This window comes from Labrus bergylta, chromosome 22 (assembly GCF_963930695.1).
Source record: "Labrus bergylta chromosome 22, fLabBer1.1, whole genome shotgun sequence".
In the NCBI taxonomy this organism is placed as follows: Eukaryota; Metazoa; Chordata; class Actinopteri; order Labriformes; family Labridae; genus Labrus; species Labrus bergylta.
The window spans coordinates 4,408,378-4,430,291 of NC_089216.1; the positions used below are offsets into that span (position 1 = coordinate 4,408,378).

Genomic DNA, 21,914 nt, shown 5'->3' on the forward strand with positions numbered 1-21,914 from the left:
AAAAAAACCTCATGAAGGGACTCGGTTTGTAAAGTTAACGTTCTGACATGCTCCTGTTCATCCAATGTTTGATGTACAATGACACAGCAAAAACTTTTTTTTTAATAAAAGTGCAGAATTGAAGGGTGCAGCACTTTATTTCCACTTTATATCAGAAGCCTCCATTATCTCCACGGGGAAGTGACAGGCCTGTCTATGGATTAATGTCTAATATAAGATGCCGTGAGGACTTGTGCAGGAATGTCGCCGGTTACGTGATAAACGTGCAGGTATGAAGCGAGCCATCAGCGAGCGTGACCAGACTTTTAAGATTGCATCAGCACGTGTGTTTAGTGTGTTTGTGTGTGTGTGCCCTGTATCCTCCCATTTGGAGAAGTGAGGATCTCCATGGCGACCCCTGATGTCCTATCTCAAATTGATTACCCATGGTGCATTCTGTCCCTCTCAGGGCATGTTCTCATAAATAGAAAAAGAAAAACAACGATTGCATGATAAGGAGACACACGGGCGATGATGAAACGAGACAAAAAAGGCGCCACAATAGAATCAGCGGGGAGTTTCTTCCTCTGCAGAGCCATTCAAATTCAATCATGCATTCATGCCACGTTTTAATAATAATTTTCATGCAGACACGGTTGGCTGCACCTCCTACCTGCTCATATAATCGCAGCAGTACAGGACATTACCTCCGGTGCTTTTTTCTGCATTAACTTTCCTATCGACGCCGCATACTGATGCTCTGGCAGACGTTAGCTTCCTCCTTTTTTGTATTCAACAGATAAAGTGAGGGGGGCTATTTTTGGATACATGCGGGGAGATGTTTCTAAAGGCCACCTTGACTTTCCCACATTTGATTGTAAATCAGCAACGTAAATTACAGACTTTACTGGAAGGTGCAAAAAAAACCAAAAAAAAAACAGCACAGCCTTCGAGTAAAAATCAACTCTCGACTCATTGAAGCAGCTTTCTTTCTGTGACGCTGAGGTTTGTCACACCATAAAAATAAAAAGCTGTCACTGTGTTTTTTTCAGATTTTCTCAGTGCACTAATGTCTGCTCCCCCCCTCTTGTTATCCTCCCTGTCTCTCTACAGAAAAGTGTGAAGGAGGGAATCCTGTTGAAGCAGACCAGTTCTTTCCAGAGATGGAAGAGGAGATACTTCAAACTCAGAGGGAGGACCCTGTACTATGCCAAAGACTGCAAGGTGCAAGAATGTGTTAAAAAAGTTCAAAATGATCTCGTTGTTTTGGGAATTTGATTTTTTATTTTTATTTGTACTGCTATTAAATTAAATTCAGGGAGCTTTTAAACAAAACTTTAGCTGTAAACCCAACAAGACCATGACCATAAATATCACTGAATAATCATCATCTGTTGATGCCGTTAAGAAGGGGGGGAGGGGCAAACCAAACTACAAATGAATTGAAGTGATTTATTCTTTTAGAAAGGGGCATTTTTCCCTCTAATCACAGTGATGACTTGATAGATTTGCATGACTTTAAATATAAAGACAGAAAGTGGGGCTATGGCCACATCGACAAGGTAACTGATGTTTGTGATGTTTCTCCTTCCTCCTCTCTCAGTCTCTGATTTTTGATGAAGTGGATTTATCGGACGCCAGTGTGGCGGAGACCAGCACCAAGAACATCAACAACAGCTTCACGGTGAGACGGCAACACTTATCTCAAAATGTTTTAAAAAATGTGGGGACAGTTTTTGGTGTTGCCGACAATGGCGGCCACCATATTGGAAATGCTAACTCAACCTAGAAACAGACATTGAGGTGGAGTTTGGGCGAATTCTTAAGCGTCCTGGAAAACGGATCAAATGCACCGACCTGACAGTTAGCCTGCCACTTATCATGCTATTTTATGAATAACTCTTTGACTCAATATTATCCAATAGGAAGTGTTTAAAAAAGCAACCACCCGGTACAGTGTGAAGTAGTAAAGTAATGTTGATTTTCTTTTTTAAACCAGGCTTTCAATTTGTTAATTTTTTGCTGTAAAAATGGCCATTTGAATATGGGCTCTAATGGCAAAGTCTTGGTTTTTGGAGCCAGCCTCAAGTGGACACTCTAGGAACTGCATTTTTTTTGCACCTTCTATAAAGCAGATTGGTTTGTAGAAGAGAGATTCTCCCAGGTTTGAAGACGAATGCTTGGATTTTCACACCTTGACATTTTTGCCATTTGTTCTCCGTCCCTCAGGTGATCACTCCTTTTCGCAAACTAATGCTATGTGCTGAGAGCAGGAAGGAAATGGAGGACTGGATCGGCGCCCTCAAATCCGTCCAAAAATGGGAAACCTACGAGGTTGGTCTCTTCATTTCCTGTCATTATTTGTTCTTCTGGCTGACATCAGGAGATCAGAAAATGAGCCTTTGAAGCTCGTCATGGACGTGTAATCTATTTTAATGAGAACAGGCTTTGCACCTCAATCCTTAATTCTTCTTCCATCTGTTCTTTTCTCAACGTATCCCGTCTTCTTGAGGAAATCCTCTCTTTCTCCCTCCTTCATCCCTCTCCGCTCTTGCTTCTCTCTTATCTGCTTTTTCATTTGAGCTCTTTGCCAGCAGATTGATGCCCCTAATAAAGGCAGACCCTCTGCTTTAATAAGCTATAAAGAGAGCTGAAGACTATGAGCTGCTTTCCCAGCTAAAATTGAATTCTCTCCGTTTTTTTAATATACCTTGCTTTTTTTTTTTTAAACGATGCATTTAGACTTTTAATTTAGGGCATTGTCTCAACCTGGTTAGGCCTTGATTATGTGTTCGTCCTTGTTATTTCCAGTCCTGCAAGTTTATACATGCGCAGCTCAAACTGTGAAAGCATTGGCTCAAAGTGAAACCTTTTTTCTTTCCTGAATTTGAAGAGTTGTAGAAATGTTGTGGAAGGGGAAATAATAAAAACCTTGTATGATTAAAAGGCTGATTTGAGATCAGACTGAAAGAGTGATCGTACAAACAAACAAAAACAACAGTTCAAATCCTCAGGGAATACAGAAGCATAATGGTGCTTTCCATTTGATCTCGGAATCGGAATTTCCAAGTTGCTGATGAGGAATGAGGAACACTCTCCATGTAGGGGGAATTCCAACTCAGAGAAACTTTAGTGGTCTGAGTTCAAATCCAACATGGCTTCTCTGTGCATCAATGGTAACATTTGAGCTACTCAGTCCTCATTTTGTGTAATTAAATCAATCACTTTTATTGCATCATGCAAGTTCTATTTGTGACATGTTGTCATGATATTTTCCATGCAAACCATCACGTAGTGTGTTGTTATCATCAGGTACAAGCTAACAGAACAAAGGTACTCCTTAAGTACGTCGTTGCTAGCTCCGGGATCCGATGTAAATGGAGCGCACCATTAAGCGGACATGCATCCATACATTGTACTGACTCCATTTTCCTGCGAGAATAATGAAAAGTCAGACGTTTGGTCCAGATCTGGTTATCTTATCTCGAGATTGCAAAGCTGGTTTTCCTGTGATCACAAGTTCATTTCAGTTGATTTCTAAAGATCTTGACTTTTCTTGTAATCTGGGGTTAACAAACCTTTTTTTCCCCTGGTATAACGGCTACATTCATCTCATTATCTCGTGTTTACAAAGCTAGTGTTCCCGTGATGATGGGATCATTTCCTGCCATTTTCTAACCAAAACATTACCAGTGTATTTATGCATTTTGGACAGTTTTTAGCTTACTAAAATGACCCAACATTCGGTTCCTCGGACCTCTCTGTTTGCTGCTGTGGTCTTTGTGCAGGCATCAGTGTCGTTGGAATTTGACTAGGATTGTATCAGAGTTTACTGTGTCGTACTGCTGATGACATCGTCTTTCCCCTGTATCGATGCTTCCTTTGGCCGTTTGGTTCCCCATGAAATTCAAAGTCTTTCTCCCGTCTTTAGCATGTCTTCTTATGCAGCACAGTTTCTTTCCCCCCCCCCCCCTCAGGTTAGCTGTTTTCATGTTTTTACTTTGTTCTGACCTTTTTGTGTTTCAACCCTCTAATGTCAAACCTGTTTCACATGTAACGCTGATGTACCCCCTGATTATCACCTCCCTCCCCCCTCCAGGCCAGCCAGTTCAACATGGAGCACTTCTCCGGTATGCACAACTGGTACGCCTGCTCGCACGCCCGACCGACCTTCTGCAACGTCTGCAGGGAGGCTCTGCCGGGGGTCACGTCCCACGGCCTGTCCTGTGAAGGTACGCACACACAGAGAGAGAGAGAGAGTCCCTTTTTATAGTCGATTTGAAAGTCAAATTGATGCTGGAAAAATAGCTACTCAATATTGATGGCTACATTTTATCACATTTGCATTTGATTAACAAACTGACCTGTTTTTTTGATGTGGATCTTAAAGTTAAAAAAATAAGTTTCATCTTATTTTTCTTAACAACAGTGTTTTTAAATGTGTGCTTATCTTGTTGTACTTCATATTGTGAGGGCTACACGCTTGTCTAAAAATGATGTCTTTCTCTGCAGTCTGTAAGTTCAAGGCTCATAAACGCTGTGCCGTTCGCTCCACCAACAACTGCAAGTGGACCACGCTGGCCTCCATAGGAAATGACATCATCGAGGACGAGGAAGGGGTGAGTGATTGGGTCGTGTCTGAAAAAACAGCGCTAACCACTGCACTAGCATGCAGCGCTAACTTATCACTAAAATATCATAAATAGCTCGGAGTAAGACAAATGTTTTTTGGATTTGCATACAAATAATTCGTCCCCGTCTTGTTTGTGTTTGTTTTAATGACTTACAGTCAAATGAGTCTGGCTCTGGGTAGAGTAGCTGAGGCCTCACGTTTATGTGATTTGTCCATGTTTTTCCCACCAGGTGGTCATGCCCCACCAGTGGCTGGAGGGCAACCTGCCAGTCAGCGCCAAATGTGTGGTGTGTGACAAGAACTGTGGCAGCGTGCGGCGGCTGCAGGACTGGCGCTGCCTCTGGTGCAAAGCCATCGTAAGTGTTAACCGTCTCATCAAAATTAGAACATCACTGATACCTTCAAGTTATTTCGACATGTCGCCCCTACAACGACATGTAAAGTCAAACGTCATGATCTCATCGCGGTATAAGTGAATGCGTTGCTTGACATCTGGGCTGAAAGAGTCGGTGCCAGTCTACGCGGTAAGCTGTCCGAGTTAATTATCGTACCCGGTGAGAGGATAAAAAAAAAAACATGTCTGCAGCGACTTCCAGGAGCTGTCTAAATGCAAAGCAGCTCCATAAACCAACTTCTCAGGATAAGACGGGATAGTGCAACATCCGCCCGAGATAAATGTGACAAATGTCATCAACCAGGATCGGAAAGTTTTTGATATACTCAAAATGTTTCTGAAAGAGAAAACAGAGAGATTGAAAGGACAAGAAATCTTCTGAAACATTTATTTTAGGAGGATTTTTTCACTCTCAGTCCAAGCGAGAAGTGTTCCTGTTATCTGTTCTTTACTCGCTGTGGTCTACCTGTTCACCTCCTGGAGACTGAATGTTTCTCAAAGTTCACCTGAGTCATCAAGAGTGATAGGACGACACTTAAAGGTGGGAGTCAGAGATCCCCGAGGGGACGAGGAAGAGGAGGCGGAGAGTCGGTTTTAAATGAGAAACTTCACAGGGCTGAGACTGACCTAATTTCTGACCGCCTCAAGCAAGACGACTTTTAATCAATTTCCTGAGCTCGGACGTTAACAAAAAAAAAAAATCCTATACACACTCCTGAAAGTTTCTAGATCATTTCAGGAGGTCGGTTCCTGACAGTCTATGGTCGCACCTTCGCAGGGAATAAATGTCATCACCCCACTCGATAGAGGTTCATTCTGTTTTAAACATGGAGTGCTGCATTTTAAAATGTGTCTCCAAATGTTTCAGTCCCGTCGGAGATCGTTCAGTTTTTTGCAGAACAGAAAACTCAGAAAACTTTCTAAAGCTTCAACACGTTTATTTACAGGTTTTAAAGGCTTTATGTGATTTTTCACACTTAAATATAATAGAAATCAAGTATATCCTCTGAAAATAACTCTGTGAGTCATGACTGTCTACAATGGGTGTAACACCCGAGTCCCACTGTCTGTGATGTTTTCAGAGTTTTCAGAGTCCTATCTTCACTTTGTTTACATCGCCGGGACGGCCGGCTGACTCCTCCCCTCGTGTATAAAAGTTGTTTAATTGAGGGACTAGAGAAAAGAAGAATAACATACTGTACTCACTGCTTAACTGTGTTTCTAGATCACACTCATTTCAGGTAAATTTACATGCAGTGTGAAGATACCAGCATAATAAAGATCGCTAGCATTAGCATGCTAACACAACAATGCAGCGCAAGTTGTTTTGGTTTCATGCTGGTGCTCAAGGGCGACATCTGCTTTAAACTGGCATACATGATACTTTTGATTCAGTGTTTATAAAGTGGGTGTCTTGATGCATTCAATTGAAGCCTCATGAGTCTCAATTCATAAAACTAAACTAAACAAACTAATCATGTTGCTCTGTTACGCTGATTTCATATTGCTCAAGGCAAAAGATGCAGTGAGAGTTTTGGACTAAATTGTACAAAAAGAAGACATCGCACTCTAACATGAAATGGTTTTAAGCACAGAATGTGAAAAGAATTCAAGTGAAATAAGTCATGTTGTGATTTAAACAGTTATTAAAGGAATCCAACAGAAGAGTCGTGAGGATCTGAACGTGAAGTCAGAAGTCAAACACACAGCCATAAAGATGTTACATTTCTTTGTCTCACTTAGCAAAGCATGGACTGCTCTTGAGCTTTTAGTGCAAATTAATTTCCTACATGCACACACGCGTGCACACACACACACACACACACACACAGACAGAAATGAATCAGAGTGGTATTTGTAAAGGTTTAGAACTGACATTTGGTGGATTTCAGAGAGATGTAATGACCTTTCTGCTTCTACTGAAATATAGAATTGCTATGGAGACCGCTGACCCTGTGTGTGTGTGTGTGTGTGTGTGTGTTTGGTGTGTGTGTGTGTGTGTGTGTGTTTGTGTGTCTCAGGTCCATAACAGCTGTAAAGAACAAATGGGAAAGGTATGTCCCCTGGGTCAATGTCGAGTGTCCATCATCCCTCCCACTGCACTTAACAGCATCGACTCAGATGGTGAGACACCTTTGTACACAGCCACACACACACACACACACACACACACACACGCTGGCTCTTTTTGTTCAGAGAGTCACATCTTACAGAGGGATCAGGGTTCGAGAATGTCACCTTTCATCTTCAGCTGTGTCTTTCCTTTGTTGCTGAGGGTGTGAGACCTTTTCTTCAAACCCTCAAACATTTCATGTGAAACACAACAATGTAAAGATACTGTTTTTATACCTTTTCTGTACAGTTACATCTTTAATTATCATCCAGCAGAAAGATAAAGCTTCACATAATGTTACATTACAATCCAGATGTTTTACACCAAAGCACACCTCTGCTCCCATGGAGTGTACACCATCAAGTCTCCAAATGTATTCTATAAAAAACATTTATATGTTATATATTTAAAGATGGCTGCGTGGTGGTTCAGTGGTTAGCGCTGTTTCCTCACAGTGAGAAGCTTCCTGGTTTGAATCCCCGTCTGACAGCAGCCTCTCTGTGTGGAGTTTGCATGTTCTCTCTGCTCATGTTGGGTTCTCTCCGGCTTCCTCCCACAGTCCAAACACATGCTCGTTAGGTTAACTGCTGACTCTAAATTGCTCGTAGGTGTGAATGTGAGTGTGTCTGGTTGTCTGTCTCTACATGTCAGCTCTGTGATTGAGTGGCAAACAGTCCAGGGTGTAACCCCGCCTCTCGCCCAATAACAGCTGGGATGGCTGTGAGATAATGGATGGATGGATATATAAAAAGATAAAATGTATCACGTTCCTTTAATTGTTTTAAATGATTGAAAATCCTGAAATTCTCCCCATTTGTTGACTTTAAGTGAAAGATTTACTCGTGTGTTGTTGCTTCTTCTTTAACGTTATATCTGACCCTTTGTATGTGTGTGTGTATATGTGTGTGTGTGTGTGTGTGTGTAGTATTTCTAAAGAAAAATCTCCTTCTGCTTCCTCTTATCAGGCTAACTTGCAGTTTTTGTTGTAAGCACTATGACCTCTTTCTAGTCTGTCTGATTTTTGTGGGGAATCTTAACGTCTTCACATTATCTCGTCTGGATCATATTTAAATTAAACTGTTTTATTACAAGTAAAGGCTTTAAGAACATCTTTTTAAAGACACATCATGAAGTTTAGCCATCTGAGGGAAAAACATTACAGTAATGGTAAAGTAGTTATCAAACCCTGCTCCATATTTCTTTAAATTTAGGGTTTTGAGATCAAACAGAAGAGAGCCTGACAGTAAACTCTTGCTTCATTTGAACTGGACCACAAACTATTTTCTACAGATCTTTGACATGTTCTGATGTAAATCAAGTCTCTTGTGATCTTGTCACAGATGCCTCATAGTTACATACCTGTTAAAGTGTTTTCTAGTCCTTTCCTTTTTCAAAACCCTTTTTGATGAATTTCTAACCCTCCCCCTTCAGGCTTCTGGAAAGCCACCTCAGCGTCGTGCTCCAGCCCTCTCCTGGTCCTCTGCAACTCCAAAAGTGGAGACAACCAGGGGGTGAAGTTCCTCCGCAAGTTCAAGCAGTTTCTCAACCCGGCTCAAGTTTTTGACCTGATGAACGGGGGACCAGAGCTCGGGTACTTTTAGTTTCCTTCAAGTTCCAACAGGACGAGAAAATGTTGGCGGTTCATCTGCAGGGGCGTGTCCAGGCTTTTATTGGACTGGGTGGCCCAACTGGGGCAGGGGTGGCCTGAAGGGTGATGTGCACCCAAACACACAAATACAAACAAAGGATTTACCCTTTTCTAAGCCCAATAATATCTAGTTTGTGATGCATGATAGTGGCAACATTAGCTTAATTTTTAAGATGAATATTCATAAGTCCTGCCTCTGACAGGGCAAAGAGCCAATCACAGTTTAGGCCCATGCCACCCCTTACCAGCCCTCTGGACACGCCCCTCTTTAACTGTGTACAGGCTGTACTTTTACTGTTTAGTGTCTTCATCTGTAAGAGTTTCTAGTGCACAATGACTTGTGCCATGCATGTACTGAAATGCAGCTATTTTCCTGCCTTGTAATGTCGTCTACCTCTTACCAATCGGTGCTTATCTTCCTCCTCTTTCTCTCCTCCTCCTCCTCCTCTCTCTCAGCCTGCGCCTCTTCCAGAAGTTTGTGACGTTTCGAATCCTGGTGTGCGGAGGAGATGGCAGCGTGGGCTGGGTGCTCTCAGAGCTCGATAAACTAAACCTTCATAAACAGGTGAGCTGGAGGAGGAGGAGGAGGAGGAGGAGGATGATATAATGGTGAAGGTGACTGTGAAGAATGCTGACTGCTCAGAGAAAGCAGGACGCTGCCTCAGTTGTGCTGAAACATCTCAAGACCAAAGAGATGCAGAAGAACAAAACTCTATTTCTTCAAATTAAAAGTGCTTAAGCTTCAACATTGACCTAAACCTTTACAATATATTTGGAAATACTTGACTTGACTATTTTGATTGCAGAAAGGACAAATAGAAATGTGTAATATAAAGGGTTTGGATTACTGCCCGACCTATATGTCTCTGATACCGATAAATCGGCCGATATCTTTCTTAGGTCTATAGATCTGTAGAGATAGATTTAGATATACACATTTATTATGTTGTTCCCTTAAATGCTGTTATCAAACACTTGTGGAAAAGATATACGATGACCACAAGATGGTCTCTCAACTGGAAAGTAACTGGGCATGTAGCCACAGCTAGTTGCCACTAAGCGTAGCCTAGCTTAGCATAGAGTACAGACCTGAAACTGGAGTTAATAGCCTGAGGAATTAGGGACAGACTGGCAAGTAGACACTATATGAACTATATGACACTATATGAACTATATGAAGAACATGGTTGGCTAATTGGACAAATTACCACCGACACATTGATTATCTCAACTAGTTGATTAATTTTATGGATGTAATCTAAATTAATTAATTAATTCAGAATCAATTAAAATGTTTTTTATTTTAATTGACGTTTAATTTTAAAATAAACAGCCATGTCACATCAGTTTGAATAATCCTGGGTCATGTCAGACTGTACCGATGAGACAGTTTCAGGGCCAGTCGGCATTACTTTTTTAAAATGTACAATAATATCAAGAATTTCCAGTTTATCTGACACATCAGCCTGCTTCTGTAGGATTAGAAAAAGTCACAAGATTTTAGTTAGTTTTCAAAACCAGATTTGTATTTGCCTAGAGACATGAATTTCTCTTGTGCTGCTTTCGATTGAGAACGGGATTTTATCAGCTTGTATGCAGATGATGCATTGATGTATATTTTGATTGTTCTTCTCTCTGCAGTGCCAGCTTGGTGTGTTGCCTCTGGGCACAGGTAACGATCTGGCTCGTGTCCTCGGCTGGGGAGGCCTCTGTGACGATGATGCTCAGCTGTTGCAGATCCTGGAGAAACTGGAGAGAGCCACCACCAAAATGCTCGACCGGTAAGACCAGAGGGAGCGCGGGAGTGTCAGGGGGATTAGAAACAGAGGTGTTCACAGTTAGAGAAAAAATTTAACTGGAGTCTAATTATAGCATAGTATAGCTTAGCTTAGGAGGTGCTGGTAGGCAGATTTTGTCATCTTTCCACAGAGTTAGCTAGCTGTGCCCATCTGTTTCTGGGCTTTATGCTATGCTAAGCTAACCAGCTAGTGGCTACAGCTTCCTATAGACACTAGAATGGTATCAGATTTCCTTGTAACTCTGAGTATATTCCTAAAAATATTATTATGTCCTATAAATTATATGCACTTATACCAGACAGGTTAAAGTATTTCACAGGTCCTGCATGTATTGAGATTTTTTTCTGTCCTCAGTTTGAACTTTTTGCAGATGTTTGTAGATCTGTTCTTATCAGGGGAACGATCTCTGATAGAAAAAGGACACGAGCGCTGTCGATTTCCTGCCTCCTGTCCTCCTATGTTGATCGGATTATCTGATAGTAAAGTTTATTTTCTGGCGGTGTGTGTCTTTATGTGTGTTTTTGTGTGTGTCTTTAGGTGGAGTGTGATGACTTACGAGCTGCCCACCAGCGCTAAACGCACACCGATCGTGAAAGAAGACGACAGCCTCGATTCTCCTCTGCAGGTAAAACGACTCTGCGGGAACTTCGAGGGGAAACACCTGCCTGTTGACAGATGGCTTCCATCATTAATTAGCCTCCACAACGGCAGACCTCTATGTGCTCAAGATAATTTTGGAAAACATCCTCTGAGGATGATTAAATCTGGCAGCTGGAAGCCAAAACAATCAGACATAAACCTTGGGGAGTGGTGCAGACAAGACATAAGACAAATTTAGGATACCTGTCCACTGAAGGGGTTTAAGTTTGTTTCTGCTCCTGAACAGTCAAACTCCACTCGGTTGTCTAATATTTACAAAAGGAGAGGACATATTTTCCCAGTTTTAAGACTTTAAGGCTCCTATGTGTCTTTGTAAGCTTGTTAAATCTCCTGGTTTTGATCTGGTTATGAAGCGGACTCAAATTAATACTGACGCTACAAAAAGCAACCAAAACCATAAGAAAGAATGTTCCTAATTTCTGTAAGTTCATTTTGTATGCTAGTAAGTGCCGTCGCCAGGTAGGTGTCAGGCAAGTAGATGAACCGCACGCTGCCAAAACAGCCTTTGTTTACATTCACCACAGAACGAGATAACTTTGACTGTTTAAAGAAAGCAGGATCTGAATTTTTGAAAGATAAAATACTCTTCAAACACACACAGGTATGTACAAGGTCAGCAAGTTGAGAAGACGTATTTCTTTGTCCAAAGGGGGCGCCAAACTGGCCACAAGCTGAAAGTTCCCCACAGGGTTCAAAAAGTAAAAAACTAAAACTTGCAACTTGTGCATTTGAAATTGAAAGGAAAACAACAGGATGCGTGTGTTTGAGGATGTTTGTTTGCAAAGCGCTCAGTAAATAAGTACAGAGGAGTAGTGTTGACACAAAGTCTTTCATTTAAGACTTCATCCTCCATGTCATGTTTCTTTATTTACATGTCTAATATTTAAGATTGCATAAGGATTGTTTTTTCATCCCCTCAGGATTTCTGAAGTTTTTTATTTGAGTGTTTTTCTGAAGTGGTTGAAGAAGTTATTGGATGAACAGAAGAAAACACATTTTACTTAAACATCAACAAGATAGAAAGGACACAAACACTACCTGAACTAGTGGAGCAGTGGTTAGTGCGTGCGCCCCATGTATGGTGGTGGGCGGCCCGGGTTTGAATCCGACCCGTGGCTCCTTTCCCCCACTCCCTCTCTCTCCCTGATTTCTGCCTCAATCTACTGTCCCATCTCTTAAATAAAGGCACAAAAAGCCCAAAAACAAATTCATGCAGGAGGATTCAAACGGATATAACTGCAGCCTTTCCTTTAAAACTCTGACATCTCTCTCTCTCTCTCTCTCTCTCTCTCTCTCTCTCTCTCTCTCTCTCTCTCTCTCTCTCTCTCTCTCTCTCTCCCTCTCTCTCTCTCAGGTCCACATCACTCAGTATGCAGACTCCGTGGCCTCCCACCTCGCCAAGATCCTCGACTCGGACAAGCACAGTGATGTCATTTCCTCTGCCAAGTACGTATCATTTACACCTTTGGAGAAAAAAAGAGGTTTAACTAGAAGAAGTGAGGAGAAGGAAGGTGAAGGATGCAGAGACGAGAATTAAGCTGGCAAGAGGGACGATGAGCGGGGAGAGAGGGAGAGTGTTTGGTCAATGAGTATTGATCTTTGTTACTTTGGTGTCATCCCTACACACACACACACACACACACACACACACACACTCACAGTGAGGGGACATTAAGCGCTGCCCGGCTGTAAGTGCAGCAGACAGATGAATCAGTATTTAGCGCTCGTCCTCCCTGCATAAGTACATTAGTCGTCCCCCTTTGGGAAGAGTGAGACGGCTGTCCAGAGCACTTTGTGTGTGTGTGTGTGTGTGTGTGTGTGTGTGTGTGTGTGTTAAACTGCTGCTGATGTAGTGGAAACCTTGCAGCACATCTTAAAGCGCCGCAGGGAACGGAAGACACGTCTAGAGCACTTTGTCATGAACACGTTACACCAGAGAATGTCTCTCTACCTGTTTTTGAAATATGACATTTTTAAAGTCATACGATGCATTTTTAACAAGTTTCTCCATGAGGTCAAAGGTCACAGCAATATATGAACAGGGGCGGTTTGTATGCATGGAAGTGTAACCTTAATTATGGAGAATAATCATTAACATTCAGGCTGTTGGGCTGCACGGTGGTGCAATGGTTAGTGCTGTTATCTCACAGCGAGGAGGTTCCTGGTTCAAATCCCTGTCTGGCAGGAACCTCCGATGATGAATTCTGAAGTCAAACCTGCTGAGAAAGAAGAACACGTTGTCCTGCAGAGATCTTTGTTTAGCAGGATCAAATGTTTGCTAAAAGTAAGATGACTGTGTGAGTTTGCAGAATCCTCCCTGCTGAGTCACACAGCAGCAGAGTTACAGCTGTGAGTAAACAGAGAGAGTGTGTGTGTGTGTGTGTGTGTGTGCGCGCGGGGGAGCTGACAGGCAGGTAGGCGGTCATGAATTCAGAGCACTCGTGTGTGTGTGTGTGTGAGTGTGTGTGTGAGTGTGTGTGAGTGTGACTGCACCATAAATCACCAAAGCTAAAAACATGTTCACCTGCTAATTTACACCACAATAACGTCGTTCATCACGTTAAGCGTCACCCTCTCCTCACCCCCCTTCCTCTCCCCCGCCCCCCCTCCTCTGTCAGGTTCCTGTGTGGGACGGTGAACGATTTTGTGGCGGAGGTGGGGAAGGCGTACGAGAGAGCCACGGAGAACAAGGAGGAGGCCGACGCCATGGCAAAGAAGGTAAACGATTTTTTGTATTTTCTGTGTGTTGTGGTGTTCGTTATGTAGGAGTGTGTGTGTGTGTGTGTGTGTGTGTGTGTGTGTGTGTGTGTGTGTGTGTGTGTGTGTGTTCAGTCATCACTCCCTCTGGTACTTCACATTTTCTCTTTAAACACTTAAAAATCTGAATATGAGGACTGAAGAGGTGTGTATGGAGTACTAAACTACATGGAGAGGCAAATACGAGAGACATTTGGCAAAAGTTAAGCATCATTTTGTTGGGCCGCTAATGGCCTAGCGGTAAGAGTGCACCCCATGTATGGAGGCTGTTTTCTGGCCTGGCCTGATTCAAATTTTGTTATCTCCAAAGTGTGTGTGTTGGGTCACTACGATTATTTTTACTGCAGCAGGACAGCCATCTCACAAAGTCGATCGTCCTTATTTGATTTTCTTCTCAAATCACGTTTGATCAAACAAGATTCTGTGAGATCTCGTGTGTCTGTGTGGTTTCCCGCTCTGGCCGAAGCGTCTAGTTTTTGCATTTGAGAAATGTGATGTTAAAAATCGTTTAAAACTGTCCTCATGTCTGTGGTCTCCTAAGTTTTGAAGATTTGAAAACCATCTAACCGTAGTTGTCGGCTGGTTCCAGCTTCTTAAATATGATGTTTTTGTCTTTTTTTTAACGGGAAAGTGGGGGAACTGGATGTCAAGGAATGAAACTCAATCATTACAGCAGCCGTCTTTTACAAGTGAAGAAACTCACGCTAGGAAAGTGTAGTTTGCCAAATGTGTTTTTTATAAAACTGTTTGAGTGAGACATCTCCAAAAGAGAGAAAATCTTTTCATCCAGCTGACGCGTCCTGAGCTTTCACCGAACCTTTTTCCTGTCAGAGCGCTTTACACTCTGCCTGCTTCTCTCTATTTTTCCACATCATATTATGTCGTACTGTCGCCTGGGGGGAAATTCTACCATTACTTAAAAAAATAAAAGATCTCTGTATCTGTAGGGATTTCATGCTGCTAACTGCAGCCACATAGAGTATAAATCTACTCTGAGCAGAGGTTACTAAATTCTCCTCTAGCTCCCATTTAACGCTCCTTTGTGATGTGATTTTAAACACTTCTTCCTCTCTGTGTTTCAGTGTGCTCTGCTCAACGACAAGCTGGATTCACTCGTCAAGGCCTTAAGTGAGGAAGCGGAGGCTCAGGTAAAAAGCAAGAACAAACTCCATGTGAGGTCTTATAGTCAACAAATCAAAAAAAAGGTCCAAAATCATGAGATGTGTCGTCAACAACATGTTTAAAAAATCCTCTAAAAATGTGACCAAGAAGATCAAACCAGCTTTTCCTAAGGACTGTAAGGGATACAGATGGATATTAAAATGAATGGAGAGGAGTTAAATGTGTTGTCAATCTTAAACAAATGATATTGTGAATTGAATTGAATTGAGTTGAAATTATCGGCTGGACAATTAATCGATCAGGCTCTTATTTAAACTTGTTGAAAAGGATGATAATATTTAACCTTTAAGACATCAAATATTGGTCACCATTAAGGAGACTTCAAATGGCATCCAGATATCTTCCATTAAGTTCAATGATGATGAGTTTGACGTGAGAAGTAGACTACCTCTTTATATTTCTAAAGTATTGTTTGCTCTGAGAGGATAAAAGTCTTCCTCCTCAGTTGCAACTTCAGAGTTTTTAAATCCCCGACTCATCCTGATCTTTTACCGAGGTAACAGACAAAGCAGTGTTTTTCTTCCCTTTCCCCCTCAGGAGCTGAAACACAAAACAGTGCATAGCTTTTTGTTCCCCCTGCTCCCTTTGGAGTCTTTAGTTCATGGATTGATCTCGGTGCTCTAAAAGAAATAACACTGCCTCAAAACATTTAAATAAATCCACCAACTGCTCCATTCAAGACGAGAGGCGGTGAAGTTTAGCTTCATATCAATAACTTTTTGTATTTTATTCATAAAAAAAACAAATATCCTCCTTTCCCTCTTTTTCAAGTGAATCACTGCCTGCCAGAAATGTCCCCCCACTTAGCGGCTCCACAGAGCAGTAACAGTAAATATATTGAGGAGACGTTTTTCTGGTTTATTGATAATGTCTTTCTGCTGCTCATGAATAAAACAAATCTCAGAGGGAAGGCGAATAATAACGGACTCAACACCGCCATTTATTTATCTGACAGCTACAGGAAGCTGATCCTTGTCTTTCCCACCACTTTTAGGTGGTGCCGGCAGGATCAGTGCCCAGCCAGGAGAGCGGCGGCTCGAGCCCCGGGGAAAGTGGCGGGGAGTCGGGTTCAGAGGGTAAAACATATCGGTCCAAGGAGCAGCTGATGCTCCGAGCCAACAGCCTGAAAAAAGCCCTGAGGCAGATCATCGAACAGGCCGAGAAAGGTACGCCAAAGACCGCTCCACTCACATCAAGAGATTTATGGTTTTATTTTTTATATGTACCTGTTTTTCCTCTCTTTGTTTTTTGGATATCATTTTTGCTTTGACGTGCTGCTTGTCATCGTTTCAGTGGTGGATGAGCAGAATCGACACACGCAGGTCCAGAGGATGTCGTCGTCGTCCTCCTTCAAAAGAGAAAACAGCGAGGAGTTTAAGGATGCGGAGCCGCGTAAGTGTCTCTTTTAGTTTGGACTCAAAGTGAAGGGACATTCTCCAAACTGCTGTTTTTACATTTTTAGAAAACAACTTGAGTATTTTAAAAACTATGAATCTATTATGTAAGAAAAGCTTTGGCACCAACATCATCAGACGTTTTTGTTTTTATTTGATTGTATTTATTTTGTCCAATATTGAATATTCCAGATTTGGAATGAAATTGTATTTTTTATTATTTCTGGACGTTATCTAAAAATAATGCCTCTGTCCAGGTCTTGGAAGCTTAAGTCCCACCTCCCCCATCGTCCTTGAGAAACCAGAGAGCCTGAACACTGTCACCTTCAACGAGGACGCCGTGTAAGTACATCCTCGTCTTGTCGCTGAATAAGTTGCTCTTATTATCGAGTAACCACTTTTTAATCAACAATTTACATTCTGTGTTTGTAGACACTGTTCTGAGAAGTGTGTGATGAACAACTACTTTGGCATCGGCCTGGACGCCAAAATCTCCCTCGAGTTCAACAACAAGAGAGATGAGCACCCGAAGAAATGCAGGTATGAACAAGCTCACCCACACCAAACTAATAATAATCTGTTTACAGAGCGTTAATTATGTAACCCAACAACTCTCTTTGCCAGCAAGTGTTTCTCTACCCAATATCAGCCATGAACTAGTCATCAACATTTTTATATTTTCTTAGCTTTTTGGTATAAAAAGCATGGAAAGATACAGACATGGACAGGGTTCTCTGTTGGATACATTTATAGCACATTTTCCACTGAATTCTTAATAATACTGTAAACACATAAAACTAGGACAAGGCCATAAAGAAGTTTCAAGACATTTTCCATTGCATTCTAATTTAAACTGTTCCTAAATAAAATAAGGTTGGACATATGAAGTAGTGTATCGTCTGCATATAAAGACATTTTCCATTAAATTGTTAATAAACCAGTTATTACAAAAAACAAAGTCAGGCACATGAAGAAGTACATCATCTGTATTTAAAGACATTTTCCATTACATTCTAATTTTTGCTGTTTAAAAATAAAATAAGGTCAGACACAAAAAGTAGTATATCTTCTGCATATAACAAAATCATCCATTACATTCTTATTTACTCGTTTCATTAAGTATCAGAAGCATAGATAAGTATATGGTCTTACATTTTTCATTTCATTCTTACTTATACTGTTAATGCATTAAATACGGTCAGACACATAGAGAAGTATATCATCTGCATATAAAGAAAGTCAATACAGGTTTCAAAAATTCTCCTCAGATTTAGACAACTAGTAACTTCTAATCAGAAGTAATAAAGGAATCTTTTTGGGCAATAAAAGTACAAGATTCTCCTTTAATATATTTGAAGTTTGTTTAAATAAACATGTAGCAACCTTATAGAAATTGTCTGACTGAGTGACTAAAATAATTCTTTGATCTAGATACATATTTTGTATGTGATATTAACAGTGTTAAATCATTTCTTTTTCCTGTCTCCTCATGCAGTAGTCGCACCAAAAACATGATGTGGTACGGAGTTCTAGGGACCAAAGAGCTGGTCCAGAAGACGTACAAGAACCTAGAGCAGCGAGTTCAACTGGAGGTCAGATACAAACACCCCCACACACACACAGACACTATATATACTTCTCTTTAAGAATGAGAACCAGAATGCTATGAGCTTTTTCTCTCCCACATTCTGAGTTTTTTAGCTTTTTTAAAATCCCCTCTTTCTCTCTCTCCAGTGTGACGGTGTTCCCATGCCTCTGCCGAGTCTGCAGGGCTTGGCTGTGCTCAACATCCCCAGCTACGCAGGCGGTATCAACTTCTGGGGAGGCACTAAGGAGGATAATGTGAGTAAAAGTGCAATACTTTTCTTTAGGTTTCCAGGATATGCGCTGCTAGACGCGCCCAATTAACCACAAGTTTTCCTTCGTTTTTAAGGTTGTTTATTCCTCTTCTTACCAGACAATTTTAACATTCTTTTCTTACCGGGGTGGAGAAGACACAGGCTGGTGCGATAGATTCTTTTTTGTGTAGATTTTGTGGCTGCTTTGCTGCGGTCTAAAAACAGTGTGACTGCATACCTGGGAACCCAGTTCCCCGACTGGGCACAGCTGATTTTCATTAGCAGCTGCTCTTGCTCGTTCAATTGTGGGGTGGAGTTTTTATTACGCACCGTCCTTTCCTCAACCACTCTGCATTAATTGATAATTAATTTAAATAATCAATAATCAATAAACAACTCAAAATTGATAAACAAATGCAAAATATCCAATAAGTCACGAAATCAACTATTTGGCTTCAACAGTGAGTGTTATCTGACCATTTCTTTATTTTTGGGTAGACAGATCTGAAAGCTTAAAGTTAATATTTTTTCTCCTCTTTCTGACGTTCAGAACTTTGGTGCTCCGTCTTTTGATGATAAGAAGTTGGAGGTGGTGGCGGTGTTTGGCAGCATGCAGATGGCCATGTCCAGAGTCATCAACCTGCAGCACCATCGCATTGCACAGGTAACACACATCGCTGCATCTAAAACACATCATTTATCGTCATTATGAAAGTCTAAAATGTTTCCCCTCATCTCTAAAAGACATCAGGCTGTTGGCACTCATGTTACTATGAGAGGTGGAGATTTTACAGGATCACAGAAAAAATGTCAAACAGCAGGAGACAGACAAAAAGCAGTCCATGCATGAAAGGAACAAGAAGTCTAATCTGACAGCTGCTGTTTTCTGCTCTGCTGCGTCTCAGTGCCGGCAGGTGAAGATCACCATCCTGGGGGAGGAGGGGGTCCCCGTGCAGGTGGACGGAGAGGCCTGGATTCAGCCGCCCGGCATCGTCAAGATCGTCCACAAGAACCGAGCGCAGATGCTCACCAGAGACAGAGTAATGTCACACTCAAATATGAATTATAAGCTGTATAGTATAGAAAAAAACAAGTGTTACTCAAGATTTTAATCTAATATTCCTGTCATAAATATTGCAGCTGAAACTCTCTCCGCTCTCCTTCTTGGGATCTCTGCCCTTGTTGTTGACTGTTTTCTATTTCGGGATTTCTTAAATCAGATTCAGAGCCAGTGTGTTTGTACTCTCTTCACGCTGCTCAAACCATCAAGAGCTCTCTTGAGCCGAGCACTTTGGGCAGTTTGTTTCCATGGTTTCTCTCTTTAAGTACTGCAGAGAGAGGAGAGTGTTGGCTGACTGCTTTCATCCTCCTGAGTGTGGCTTTTATTCAGTCAAACGCTCACATTTCTCAGATAAGTGTAATCTCTGCTGGATGCCAGGTTAACACTGAATTATCAACAGGTTTATTTACACTTAGTAAGTAGAACACCTCCTGCTTTCCCCTTTTCAGTCCAGACATGAAGCGTCACAAAGGTGATAGAATAAGATAAAATAAGTATTTGTTTTTTTTTTACCTTTTTTGAACGACCAGGCGTTTGAGAGCACTCTGAAGTCATGGGAGGACAAGAGGAAGATCGACAGCTACCGCGCCGACCGGCCCCGCCTCAACTCCCAGCAGTCCATGGAGTACCTGACGGAGGAGGAGTGCGCTCAGGTGCAGCAGCTAGGACTGGTGGCCGACACGCTCATCACTAAGTGAGACGCACTTCATGTTTTCTGTCCTGACTAAATAAAACTGTTTAAAAATCAGTGCTCACAGCTTTTTGGACTAAAGGAAGAAAAAGCAAATGTGGAAGTGTCTTAAACCTGCATTCTTTCAAGTGGCCAGCAGGGGCTACTCCACTTAAAGTCAGTGAAAAAATAACTCCTCTTCTAACATAAGTTATAACCATTCTCCAAGTTTTCTGGTCTCAATCGGTAGTTTCAGGTCTTATATGATGTATTATGGTCCTGTTTAGACACAACAAAACGGGAATGCTTTGTGGGCAGGGGTGTGGACAGAGGGGTGGCATTGAGGCCCCCCTTGAAATCTGATTGGCCACCCCAAAATCCAAATCCAAGATTGGCTATTTGCCTAATCAGAGGCTGGGACTTAACTACTAATCAACTATTCTGGCTGTTATCAACAGGATCAGCAGTTGAATTCTTCTTTTTGCACCTAAACTTCATTTTATGTTCATCTGATGACCTCTTAGATCCTCTCAAGTGATCTCTTTTGATTTGATCAGCTTCTTCTCTGTCAAGTTAGCAGAAATGTTATTCTTCTTCCAGGACGATCCTTAATTACCTTACATTTCTAAATTCATCCCACAAGTTTAAAAAAATGCTGATGTGGGGGATTTCTCGAGGTCGGGGGAAATCGATGGGAAGAGGAGAATTGAAGAGCACATAAAAAGGCTTGTAGTCGTTTTAGAAGATGGAGATTATTTATAAATAGTGAGCTGCTTGAGAATGAAGATTCTTAAAGGACAGATAAAGACCGATAGAGAGATGTTCTTCATTCACTCTTTTCAGCTGTGGAGCTTTGTTGTTCCTGGTCACAGAATTTTCTGTCTAATCATCATCAAAATTCACTCCGGCAGCCAGGGTTCAAATCCGACCTGTCGCTCCCTTCCAGCAAGTCATTCCCCACTCTCTCTCTCTCTCTCTCTCTCTCTCTCTCTGATGTCTGTCAGGTCTCTAAGATTAAGGCATAAAAAAAACCAAAAAAAACTCTTTATAAAAAAAAAACATCAAAATGCTTTTGTCCCGTCGACAGGTGAACACAACCTGTTGTTATATTTCTTCCCTTCCAGCTCATCAAAATAATAATTAAAGCTCTTTTTCAGTCTCTGACGTCTTCCCTCATCCTCTCTCTCTCTCTAGGATCCGTGAGGCGGCCAAGACCCACAAGCTGGTGGAGCAGGAGCTGGCTCACGCCGTCAACGCCACCGCCCTGGTGCTCACCGAGGCCAAACTGTCCAGCCCCGAGGTGAGACAGACGGACGCACATATGGCTCATTGGATTTTTAGAAAAACAAGGATCGCAGCTCAGACATTTAAAGCGACACACTCTGGTCTCTTATCGTCTTTATTTACATCTTCATTTATTTATCTATATCCTCAAAAATCCTTTTTTAGCGAGGAACCCTCATTAACAATGTTGAAGAGGTTCAGACTGTAGATTTTAAGACGGATCAGCTGACACATGTTTAGTGCTAAACCACATGTTTTACATTAAGTTACAAGGCGTCTGTGCTCCTCCTGATGAAGTTCTGGTTTCATGTTTTCAGTGCCTGAGTCGCAGCACGGCGGTGGAAATCGTCAACAGCAGTAAAGTTCTGCAGGCTGAGACCAAGATGCTGCTGGATGGAAAACTACTGGTACTGGTCCTCTCTCTCGCCCTCGCTCTGCCCTCGCTCTGTTGTGTCCTTTTGTTTCCTCTCTCACTGCCTGTCTCTGCTGCAGCGTCTCACATT

At 41.8% G+C, this 21,914-nt stretch overlaps 1 protein-coding gene across 3 annotated transcripts in view; it reads left to right on the forward strand.

The window, feature by feature from the left end:
* The window catches only part of si:dkey-172j4.3 (diacylglycerol kinase delta), a 72,356-nt gene that overhangs the window by 43,333 nt on the left and 7,109 nt on the right, over positions 1-21,914 (forward strand). For all 3 annotated transcript variants that reach the window (XM_065950969.1, XM_065950971.1, XM_065950972.1), the window contains 25 exons: positions 1,093-1,203; positions 1,583-1,663; positions 2,209-2,313; positions 4,079-4,211; positions 4,492-4,598; positions 4,843-4,968; positions 7,028-7,130; positions 8,551-8,710; positions 9,224-9,332; positions 10,409-10,548; positions 11,104-11,191; positions 12,581-12,672; positions 13,845-13,944; positions 15,066-15,131; positions 16,160-16,331; positions 16,459-16,557; positions 16,817-16,901; positions 16,992-17,099; positions 18,055-18,151; positions 18,294-18,401; positions 18,948-19,061; positions 19,303-19,437; positions 19,988-20,151; positions 21,322-21,427; positions 21,729-21,818. In XM_065950969.1, the coding sequence (XP_065807041.1) occupies positions 1,093-1,203; positions 1,583-1,663; positions 2,209-2,313; positions 4,079-4,211; positions 4,492-4,598; positions 4,843-4,968; positions 7,028-7,130; positions 8,551-8,710; positions 9,224-9,332; positions 10,409-10,548; positions 11,104-11,191; positions 12,581-12,672; positions 13,845-13,944; positions 15,066-15,131; positions 16,160-16,331; positions 16,459-16,557; positions 16,817-16,901; positions 16,992-17,099; positions 18,055-18,151; positions 18,294-18,401; positions 18,948-19,061; positions 19,303-19,437; positions 19,988-20,151; positions 21,322-21,427; positions 21,729-21,818 (2,799 nt within the window). The remainder of the gene's footprint in view (positions 1-1,092; positions 1,204-1,582; positions 1,664-2,208; positions 2,314-4,078; positions 4,212-4,491; positions 4,599-4,842; positions 4,969-7,027; positions 7,131-8,550; positions 8,711-9,223; positions 9,333-10,408; positions 10,549-11,103; positions 11,192-12,580; positions 12,673-13,844; positions 13,945-15,065; positions 15,132-16,159; positions 16,332-16,458; positions 16,558-16,816; positions 16,902-16,991; positions 17,100-18,054; positions 18,152-18,293; positions 18,402-18,947; positions 19,062-19,302; positions 19,438-19,987; positions 20,152-21,321; positions 21,428-21,728; positions 21,819-21,914) is intronic.